Source organism: Otolemur garnettii, unplaced genomic scaffold (assembly GCF_000181295.1).
Source record: "Otolemur garnettii isolate 467f Iridium unplaced genomic scaffold, OtoGar3 scaffold00093, whole genome shotgun sequence".
Classification (NCBI taxonomy): Eukaryota; Metazoa; Chordata; class Mammalia; order Primates; family Galagidae; genus Otolemur; species Otolemur garnettii.
Window position 1 is genome coordinate 934,412 of NW_003852488.1, and position 11,238 is coordinate 945,649.

An 11,238-nucleotide genomic window follows, 5' to 3' on the forward strand; every position below is an offset into this window, starting at 1 on the left:
GATATAACCCTGTAGTAAGACAGTGAAGGTGCTGATATCGCTTGCCCATGCCGTGGAAATGCAAACAGTGATGGCTAGAAACTTAGTCAACTATGCCACCTGCAGCATGTTCTCATGAAGGGAGACTTCAACGGTGCACATCCTCAGCTATTAGAGGGATATGCCACAGAAGGTTCGATTATCCCTTTGGACCTTAAGATGGTTTCAGACTAATACTCCATCTCTTGACCTCCATAAGCCCCTACTATGACTGGTGGCTCACAATGGAGTCTTAGAATTATAGGATCAGTTCAGAGGCATTATCTAATTATCCATGGAATATCCACAGATATTTCCTATTCCTCAGTGCTTAATATCCCTGGTAAATATCACTTCCAAAAAGCTTGGGGGAAATTCTACAGTATGCTTGTGTGCTCATATTGCAGGGTCCTTCCTTAAAAGGATCTGGCCTCTTTGCCCTAAAGCAAGGATAGCAGGTCTATGAAGTGTCTCAAATCTGGGCACTGGAAACTGGTCATGGATACTAACTGTGGTAACTTGCATTAATTTATGTCTAACAGAATAAGAATATTCTAATTTTTAGGTATTTTGCAATCAGCCATCATTACAGATCTTTTGGGGTCAGGACACTTTGATTAGTACTCTGCCCTGTAGTTTACCTAGCCTTTATCATTGCAAGATTCCTTTATTCCCAGTGAGATCAGGGAAACCAGTTCCATTGCAGTACCACCTGCCATCATTTCTGGCCTAATGTAGAAAGTCACCACAAAACTCTGGTAAATACTAGGATCTCCCTTATACATATCTTAATGTCTTCCTATGTGGTATGAGAACATTGCATACAATAGAGCAATTCAAACATTTCTATTTCCCTGGTTCTTTGGGTTTTTTCTTCTATAGGAAGCTTTTCTACATTTCAGCATCTTTAACAGAGGTCACTGTAGAATCCAAGTCTTCACTCCTCCAACTCTTAATGTCATTTGTGAGTTCTCACTAAATTCTGAACCCCAGGTAGTTGTACCTATCTTCAGTTAAATAGACCCAATTATGGCTTGGTGCCTGTGGCTCAAGCGGCTAAGGCGCCAGCCACATACACCTAAGGTGACGGGTTTGAATCCCCAGCCCGGGCCCGCCAAACAACAATGATGGCTGCAACCAAAAAAAATGGCCAGGCGTTGTGGCAGGCGCCTGTAGTCCCAGCTACTTGGGAGGCTGAGGCAGGAGACTCGCTTGAGCCCAGGAGTTGGAGGTTGCTCTAAGCTGTGATGCCATGGCACTCTACCCAGGGGGATAGCTTGAGGGTCTGTCTCAAAAAAAAAAATAGACCCAATTATGACTTATTTTTCTCCTCCCTTGGTCTAAACATTTTGAGTCTCACTGTACTGGCAATGTTGAAATCTTAACCCCTATTTTAGACCTAGAGGCAATGAAGAATGGTGGAAGTGAGTTCTGGAGAAAATTGCCTTTAATTTGTGAGTCATTGGAAGATTTTTAAGCAGAGGAGTAGTTTTTCCTCGTTAGGGATGCTATTTAATAAAAGCATTACTTCTGTCAAGAGGAAACAAATTCAAAGTTCGGAGCCTCCTCTATGTCTAACAAAACATCAACTTGCTATATTCCTTCTGCTTTCCCATCCTTAGTTTAAGAGACCTTGAAGACTTATAATTCACACTACATCTTTGCAGACCTTGTATCAGACCTCAACATTGTTCTCTGCCATACCTACCTATCACTACAAAAGATGAGGGATTATTTCAAACTGCCAAAGAGGACTTCTTGTTACTGATGTATATTTTTAATAGTACATTCATAACTTTTATGTTTCCCCTTTGTTCTATGTCTGGGTGCATCAAAAATCTAGATAATAGTTACAATTTTGATAATGGTTGTTGCTGTAGCAGCTAAATGTCACAACCAATTGATCTCACAATACCTTGCCCTCCATTCGCATGTCATCCCTTGCTACCATTGATAAGTTGAGTAATCAGGATGCTACTACATCTCATAAATTTTCCATCTCCTATTATTTCTATATTTCCTGACTATATGAACCACCCAGGCCCAGAATCCTATTTCAAGAGTCTGTTTCCTGGGACTGTTTCTGGCACAATTACTATGTGTGTATCCCAGCAGGAAACAGATGGCATACTCGATTAGAAGAAAGATTTAATAAAGGGATGAGTTACAAAACTAGGGTCATGGAATAAGGAAACTGAAAGAGACAATACAGTTGTCTCTTTGGTAGCAGCAGAAATGTCATCATACCCAGGCTTGAAGGGAGAAATGAAAGGAAAGAGTACAAGAACTCAGAAGGAAAAAAGTATCCAGAGTGCTACATTGAGGAAATGATTTTTTGATTGAGAGTCACAGATACCCTGAGGCTACTCCAAGGAGAGTCAGAGGAATCTTCTCCACCTCAGAGCTCAAAAACATTTGAGTCTCTGAAGGCAGAGAGCAAGGTGTAAGAGGAGAATGAGTAGAGAGGCACACCAATTCTAAGAAGAGTTTCAAGAATGTTTGTATTGGGGATTTTATTTAAATTTAAAGAGAAGAAAAATATTGGTATTCTTAAATTTAAGGAGAAAGAAAATTTTATAATCTGCCAAGAGACTGGAACTAAGGATCTGAACAACTTTTTTTCTTTTTTTTTTATTTCAAACTAATGTGAGGAATATGAGGGTATATACAATTGGGTTATATTTCTTGTGTTTGTAAGAAAAAGTCCAAGATGTACCTGTATTCTTCCCCCAGGAAGTATGCCGTATACCCATACATTGTACCCATTAACTTAACAAGCCCCAAGCTCCCTTCTCGAATTTAATTGAGTTTTTCTGTCATGTGTATCTGTAGTTATTAACCTACTATTTTCAACTTTGTATTGAGTACATGGGATGCTTGATTTTCCATTCTTATGATGCTTTACTTAGAACAATGTTCTCCAGATCCTTCCATGTAAATATGAAAAAGATAAAGTCTCTCTTTTTTTTTTTTTTTTGCCATTTTTGGCCGGGTCCAGGTTTGAACCCACCACCTCTGGTATATGGGGCCAGCGCCCTACTCCTTTGAGCCACAGGTGCTGCCCAAAGTCTCCATATGTTTTATGGATAGATAATATTTCAAGGTATACATATGCCACAGTTTATTCATCCATTCATGAGTTGATGTGCACTTAGATTTTTTCCACATCTTTGTGATTGTGAATTGACCTGAGATAAATATTCAAGTGCAAATGTTCTTAAGATGACTTTTTTTTTCCCCTTTGGGAAATACCTAGTAATGGTATTGCAGAAAGAAATGGAGGTCTACTTTTAGTTCTTTGAAGAGTCTCCAAACTTCTTCTTATAAAGGCTGTACTAGTTTGTAGTCCCACTAACACTGAGTATTCCCTCTCTCCATACCCATGCCAGCATCTACAGCTGTGGGTCATTTTTATGCAGGCCATTGTCACTGAGATTAGGTAATATCTCAAAGTGGTTTTGATTTACCTTTCTCTGATAATTAGGGACAATGAGCATTTTTTTATGTGCTTGGTGGCCATTTGTCTATCCTCATGAGAAAAGATTCATTCATGTTTTTTTCCCAGTTATTAATGAGGTTGTTTCCTCTTTTAGACAAGTATGTTCATTGTTACCACTACTTTTCAACAGAAGGCTGGAAGTCCTAGCCAATGAAATCAGACAAGAGAAAGATATTAAGAATATCCAAATGGGGACAGAGGAAGTTAAACTATCACTCTTTGCTGATGATATGATCTTATATTTGGAAAATCCCAAGGAATTAACCCCAATAAGTGGTTAAGAAATACAGTAACATCTCAGGATATAAAATCAATGTTCAAAAATCAATAATTTTCACATACACCAACAGTAGTCAAGTTGAGAATCAAGTCAAAGATACAATACCCTTCATAGCAGCAAATCCTTCAAATACCTTGAAATATACTTAATAAAGAATGTGAAAGATCTCTACTGAGAGAACTATAAAACACTGAAAAATGAAATAGCAGAGGATGTTAACAGATGGTAAAAATACCATGCTTATGGCTGGGAAGAATCAATATTGTTAAAATGTTTATGCTACCCAAAGCAATTTACAGATTTAATGCAATCCCCATTAAAATAAAAATGTCAAATATTTGAAGATCTTGAAAAAAAATTGTTGTTTGTTTCATGTGGAACCAGAAAAAAAAAATAGCCAATATAATTCTACAAAATAATTACAAATCTGGAGGCTTCACTTTACTGGACTTCAGGTTATATAACACAAGTTGATAGTGATCAAAACAGCATAGTACTGGCACAAAAATAGGAACATAGGTCTCTGGAATAGAATAGAGAATCTAAAGATGAAATCAGCGTCATATTGCTGATCTTTGATAAAGCAAACAAAAGCACACACTGGAGAAAAGAATCCCTATTTAATTAATCGTTCTAAGAGAACTGTTAGTGATGTTGTATGTTCTTTGGAGCTTCTGATCGGAGACGCAGGGGAAAGAACTGCAGACAAAATGATGATTTAAGGGAGACTGTGACTCGCTCTGGTCGGTGGCCCAGCTAAACTTTACTGATTATCTTATATACTTTCCAACATTCAGTAAGAATTTAACACATATACAAAGAAGTGCAGTAACATTAGGAAGCTACCATTTAAGATTACAATTTAGTGTGAAGGCTGAGGAACACATATACAATTGATTTTGTTTAAAAAACATAAGGGAGACTGGCTGTCTGTCTTTGCTGGCCCAAAGTGAAGCTACACATTATAATGCTAATGAAGGAGGAAGGCAGAGAATAGAACCCAATGCTCGAAGACCAGTCTGTTCACCCCCAGCTACACCTCGGCTGATTCTCCACACCTCCTAGGGAGAGTCACTCTGCATATTCCTGCATATCTATAGGCAGGTACAAAAGCTCGATCTTCAAGGAAATGTTTCTCAGAACCAATCTCCTGAAGGAGCACATTGAGGCAAATTGCCATGTCTTGAGCAAGGGGAGCTTATCTCCTACATGTTAGCCCCATGTAAAATGTTGAAACAAGACCCACACTTCTAGCCACTTAGAAAAATAACTCACAATGGATAAAAGATTTAAATGTAAGATATGAAACTACAAAAACTCTAGAAGAAAGTGTGGGGGGAACTCTGGATCTTATCAGCCTAAGAAAAGAATTCATGAAGAAAACCCTATTGCAATCACAAGAACAATAAAAGTAGATAAATGAGAACTTATTAAGTTAAAAAGTTTCTGCACAGATAAGGACTCAGTCAAAAAAGCAATGACACGATATTGAGGATACGAGAAGATATTCACGTTCTGATTTCAGATTCACAAATCTGAAAAGGGCTAATAACCAGAATTTATAAAGAACTCAAGCTGATCCACTTTTAAGAGGAGACAGCAAGGGCTTTGAGATGCCCACAGCACTGTTCTATTATAGATAACTTCATCATGTGAAGAGTGACTTTTGTAAGCATCTTTGCTATTGTTCATATGAACTCACTTGAGTAATTCAGAAATATTTTATGGCTTACTCTGCTGTTCACAAAATAACAAATACATGGGCTGGTTTATATTCATCAACTTTATTAAATAATTTTATTAACCAATCTACACAGACATTATATTTAACAATTCAATATAATAAATACTATGGGATAAATAATTTAAGTGAAACCATTTTAGAGCCCCTAGGGCTTACAAAAAGAATCTCAAAAGATCCATATTTATAATCTTAAGACTAAGACTAATAGTTATAAAAGGTAGCAAACAATACATTCAAAAATAAATAACAATTTTAAATATTTAAATAAATAGAAGCCTTAGATGTTTTAAAAGGGAAGCCCTTAATTATCAAGTCATTGTTGAGATGATGCTTTGACAAAAGGTAATCCATCTGTTCAGAAATTCTACAATGGTTGCTGTCTCATTATCTTCACATATGAATGTTTCAGATCCCTATAAAAGAAAAATTTTAATTTTTTTAGTTCATAGTAGTTTACCACATATATAATTATTCTTAATTGAAGTTTTATAAGGTTATGGTCTTTATTTTCAAAATTATTAATCATTACCATTCACATTTTCTTGAAATGATCAAAATGATATACCAAAATTATGTATATATTGTTATGATACCAAGTGATGCTAACATATAAGTTGGAATTTTCCCCATTTGTTAATTCTTTTAATGAATACAAGATTATTTTCTCTTGAATTGGATGCAAAAAACATTAAAATAGTTTTGGACAAATATTTTATTCAAAATAAAATTGACCTCTTTTCCTCTGGGTACATCTACATCTATGTAGGTTAACTGTATGGAGTAATACGTATATTATACTTTCTTCTTTTCTAAATCTTGATTAAAAGTCTCTTCTTATTCTACTTCAATAAATCTCTGCCTGTTTTCCCCAAAGCAAGATAGAACAAGCCCAGAGTAAGTTAGGAAAACCTTCTGTTTGGGGGAACTTCGTGTGATGAGTCTTCATAAATCACACATTCTAGATGAAGGACACACTTATAACTTTGACTTAAAATGTACAAAAGTAAATTATGTAACCAAAACCTGTATCCTTATGAGATTCTAAAACATAGTACTTATACTAACCCCTACCTCACCCTAGCCTCAATGCAGGTAAGTTTGCCAACTTTTACAAGTCTAAGCTTTAGAAATTTTGTCCTGCGGACTGACATTTTACAAATTTACTACTCCTGCCAAAAGCAGCTATTTCAAACTACTTTAGCTGAAAAGCTAAGCTGGAAATACTTTGATAAACAGTGCAATACAAGGGAGGGCTTTTTCAAATTTGAAGCAATTCCTTCCCTGGGAACAAACACTAAGTGAGATACAATATTCTCTTTAAGTAAATATTCCTTTTAAATAAACTATTGTAGTGTTATATACCTTCTCAAACATAATTATTTAAATATTGTAATCTCTTGGGGAGTTAAATTTTTTTAAGCATCTGGATTTTGAAACACAGTTTTCTGAGTTTCAGTTTTATCCAAAATTTGTAACAAGGGTCTAGAGTGACTTTTCTGATGTTAGTCAATTATTTTTGAGCAAACCTCTTGACATAATTAAGGAACTTAATGTCTAGATGACATTGATCTTAATGCATTTTTTAAAATTAAACTGAAACAGTTCACTAATAAAGTGGCTCATTTGGAAACAGAGTTACTTTTATTTTATTTTATTTTATTTCATTTTTACTTTCCCTAATATTTATATCTGTCTGTTTTATTTTTTTTATTAAATCATAGCAGTGTACATTAATACTATCATGGGGTACAGTGTACTGTTTCAGTATATAATTTGAAATACTTTCATCCAACTGGTTAACATAGCCTTCATGTCTTTTTCTTAGTTATTGTGTTAAGACATTTATATTCTACATTTAGAGAGATTCACATGTACCCTTATAGGATGAACCAGAGACGTGATCCCACCAATCACCCTCCCTCCACCCACCCTCCTGGCTGCCATTTTTTGAGACAAATCTTTTATGGTTAGTCCTATCAGATGATAGGGAAAAACCATTTGAAAAACCCTTCAATAACCTTTCTAGCTTATACTTCCCAGTTCCGCAATGTGTATTAAAAATGGTTCGTGTTCACTATGTACTTAAAATGTTGGCTTATTAAATGCATGTACTTCACCAAAAAAAGTTATACCACTTTAAAATACAGTGCTTTCCCCCTTCTATTTATTTTGTTTCCAGGACAGCAAATAAAGTGATGCCTTACCTTTAGTTCCAGAACCGTTACATTGATATTGCCAATTACTTCCCTGGTATCTCCCAAGTGAAAGTTTTTGCTTTGACCTAAATCTAGCACTTTCTCCAGAGGTCCAAGTTCTTCTTCTAGGCATTGAAGATGTTTCAATTCTGTGGCCTAGAATAATAATAATTATCAGATCAGTTTACCCTATCTAAAAGTCAGAATTGGAAATTAATCTCAAATTTATTAGGAGTTGCTGTATATAGTTTTTACCATTCTCCCTGTTCTCACTATTGCTGTAAGGATGGATCAGTATAGTTTACATTGTTAAATGTGAAAAAACTAGAGCTCAAGTACCTCTTACTAGCATTAACTTGTTAGTGGGCAACAAATGAGTCATTAGTTTCAGCTTAATTTGGCTTTGCAAAAAGACAACACATCTGCATCTAAATGCAAATCATTGACTCTGAGTGATAACTTTTACAGTCTGCATAAAAATCATTAGAACCAAAGCAGTTAGAATATGGAAGTGTAAGAATCACATTCTATGATTCTAATATTTGATCATCTAAGAGTTGAGAATCACAAAATGTTAAAGGACAGAAGGAGCTCTTGGACGCCACCTATCCCAAGATATTACATGTTAGGTAATTGTAATCAGGTAGTAACAACTCTCAATATAGCCTGGAACAAGACATATTTAACTGCATCTTAAACGTTTAGTTTTCTATTAGTCTTGCTATTCTTAATAGATACATTAAGATGCATTTTATAAAAAATTATTTGTCACAACCAAATAAAAATCACAATATTTGAAGGATTTTTGGACAGACCTCCTGATGCAAAGTGTTTTCTCTTAAATAAGCTCATTTAAGTCTCACAGCCACTTTTTGAGGTAAAAAATACAGTATTATTATCTCCATTTTACAAATAAAGAAACAAAATCTCTTTTGTGTCTTCCCCAAGGCACCATAAGTGAGCAGAGCCATGGTTAAATTGTACTTCTTTTCATTATAGCATTAATACAGCATCCTTTGAATTACGTGTTTTTATTAATTTCTAAAATCCTTTGTAAACATGGAATGGTGGTTAAATGAACAAATGAATAGAGTTTATCACATTACTTTTGGTTTCAAATAGTTTGAGTTGTCATTTAGAAACTGTTAGATTTCAAAGAACTCAACCACCCCTAAATTATGCGTATTATCTTTCTAACAATCATTAGAGGGAAAACAGGGGCTAGGCTCTACACTTCTCCTGACAAGTCCATCTTCTGCCCTCTCAATTTGCTACTACACGTTCTACAAGTTTAGAGCTTAAATTTTTGGCATGAGCAAATTAGAGCTACACCTATTTCCTTCAGAAAACAGTTTAGTGGCAATATTGCTGGAGTTAAGAATTATGCATCTCATGGAACTAGAGGAGCATTTGTAAGCTATTTTCTTTTCATCCTTCAAGAGAATAGTTTAAAGCCACATTTCCTTGAACTAATAGAAGTGGATCAACAGGATTGCATCTATGTCCCCTTAACTCCTATTTTTGTTCTAAGTTTGAATTCACCCTGGCACAAGCTCTTTCTGGCACTGAAATTTTGCCCATGCTCCGTGACTGGCACAAATACTAGGTAACTTTATACCCCTTTGCAGCCTAGGAACTTAGATTGTCTATGCTCATGCTCTAACTATTTGAATCCCAAAACAAACAAATGACGCTTTTAATCTTGGAAAATAAGTTATATAGCATCCTAAGTCTCTAGTTCTAATGGTAAGAAGCTGTGTAAGTCCAAAATTTTACTTTATTATTACCAGCAAGAATTTTGTCTCAAATATTACTAATAATAGCTAATGTCTACCTTGTGTTTACCACATGCCAGACACTATTCTGAGTACTTGACATTTGTTCATTAATCCTCACAAAACTATATTAAGTATATACAATTATTATTCATGTCAGTAGGCAAGAAACTGAGTCCCAAAGGGAGTAAGTAATTTGCCCAAGGTCACAAAACTAGGACATGTCAGAGCTGGGATTTCACTTAAGATAATCTACTGCCGGAGTCTGTGCTGTTTAATACTATGCTATGTTGCTTCTCAAAGATAGAATCTTTTCTAAAACAATAAAATATTTTTAAGTGGATTTGCATGAAATCAATTTTGGTATTTTACATGCTAAAATGCTATAATCAAATATTTTTAGAGTTTTACATTTTTTTAAAGATAGTAAATCAACATCATTTTCTTTTACCATTGTCCTAGCAATAAAGTGAGAATATTATTCTTGTATTTTTTTCCTACTTCCTCTCCCCAAACAGATAAGTACATATAAAAAATATAGGCAAACCATTATAACAGAAGCCTAATTATCAAACCTTGTTTTTTAAAAATATATATCTATTAAAGTTATCATTCTTTTCCTCAGATGAGGTGCTATTAACCCAATCAATGTTCAAATTTTTATATTACTTTGGAAATTTATTAAAATGTAAATTGAACATAGAAAATTGTACTTACCTTCTTGGGCACATATAATTTAAGTGTGAGCATCCTGGAGAGTTTGGGATTCTTGTTATTCTGAGAAAGCATAACACAGTGTTATTAAAAAAAACTCCAGCAAAAGTTGGAATGTAATAATTTTAGTAAGAAAGGGAATATACTTACATTAACGCCATTCAAAACCATCTGTAAATCTAGCAGTAATTGCTCCAGTTGTTGCCGTGTTTCCTTTGTAGAGCTTGAAATAGGTGCACTGTTTGTGACAAGGGCAAAAGTTAGTGCAATGCAAGTCAAGAGTTGCATCTTGTACATTGTGGCAGAGGTTGAGGTTACTGTGAGTAGTGATTACAGAGAGTGATAGGAAGCTCTTGAACAAGAGGAGCAATTTATACTGTTAATTCTGGAAAAATATTATGGGGGTGTCAAAATGTTTTACATATTACACATATTTTCAAAGACTCTACCTGTCTGAGAAAACATTACCTTTATTTTTCCTCTTCTGATGACTCTTTGGAATTTCTTTAAACCCCCATATACTGACTGAATGGATGTAGGTGAAATCCCTCTTGGTTACATTAACCCACACTAAGTAAAGTTTTAATTCATGCAACACCTTCTGTATGAAACAATTTTTCCTCCTCCTTTCTTTAAGGGGGTGGGTATACAAAAGTAACTCATGAAAAATTTCTCTTTGTCATAAAACTATGCTGAACATGTGAGCAGCATGATGTGGACAAGAGCAAGAATAATCAGATGAAAAGAATAAACTTTTGTTGATTAAACAGGAAGAATATTGGTTTCCTGTTTCAGGATGGTTTTACTTTTTTATCTACACAATGAGCTAATTGCATACAATATGATAGATTGCTTCTTACACCATCAGCTAGACAGATACTATGATTAGAATACATAAAATGCTTATGGAGCTTGAGATACTATTTTATGCTGTTTTAGTTTTAGCATGTTCCAGTATCTGTTTAAATCTCTTAATGTCTACTGTGCTTTTTTTAAGCAAAAAAGAAGGTTCA

At 34.8% G+C, this 11,238-nt stretch overlaps 1 protein-coding gene across 1 annotated transcript; it reads right to left on the bottom strand.

The window, feature by feature from the left end:
• Positions 1-5,565: 5,565 nt before the first annotated feature.
• IL2 (interleukin 2) lies at positions 5,566-10,795 on the bottom strand. The gene is made up of 4 exons (XM_003795518.1): positions 10,376-10,795; positions 10,229-10,288; positions 7,746-7,892; positions 5,566-5,954 (listed from the first exon to the last, which is right to left on the bottom strand). Exons 1-4 carry the CDS (start codon positions 10,520-10,522, stop codon positions 5,850-5,852), a joined length of 459 nt encoding a protein of 152 aa, XP_003795566.1. The 5' UTR covers positions 10,523-10,795; the 3' UTR covers positions 5,566-5,849.
• Between the last annotated feature and the right edge of the window lie 443 nt (positions 10,796-11,238).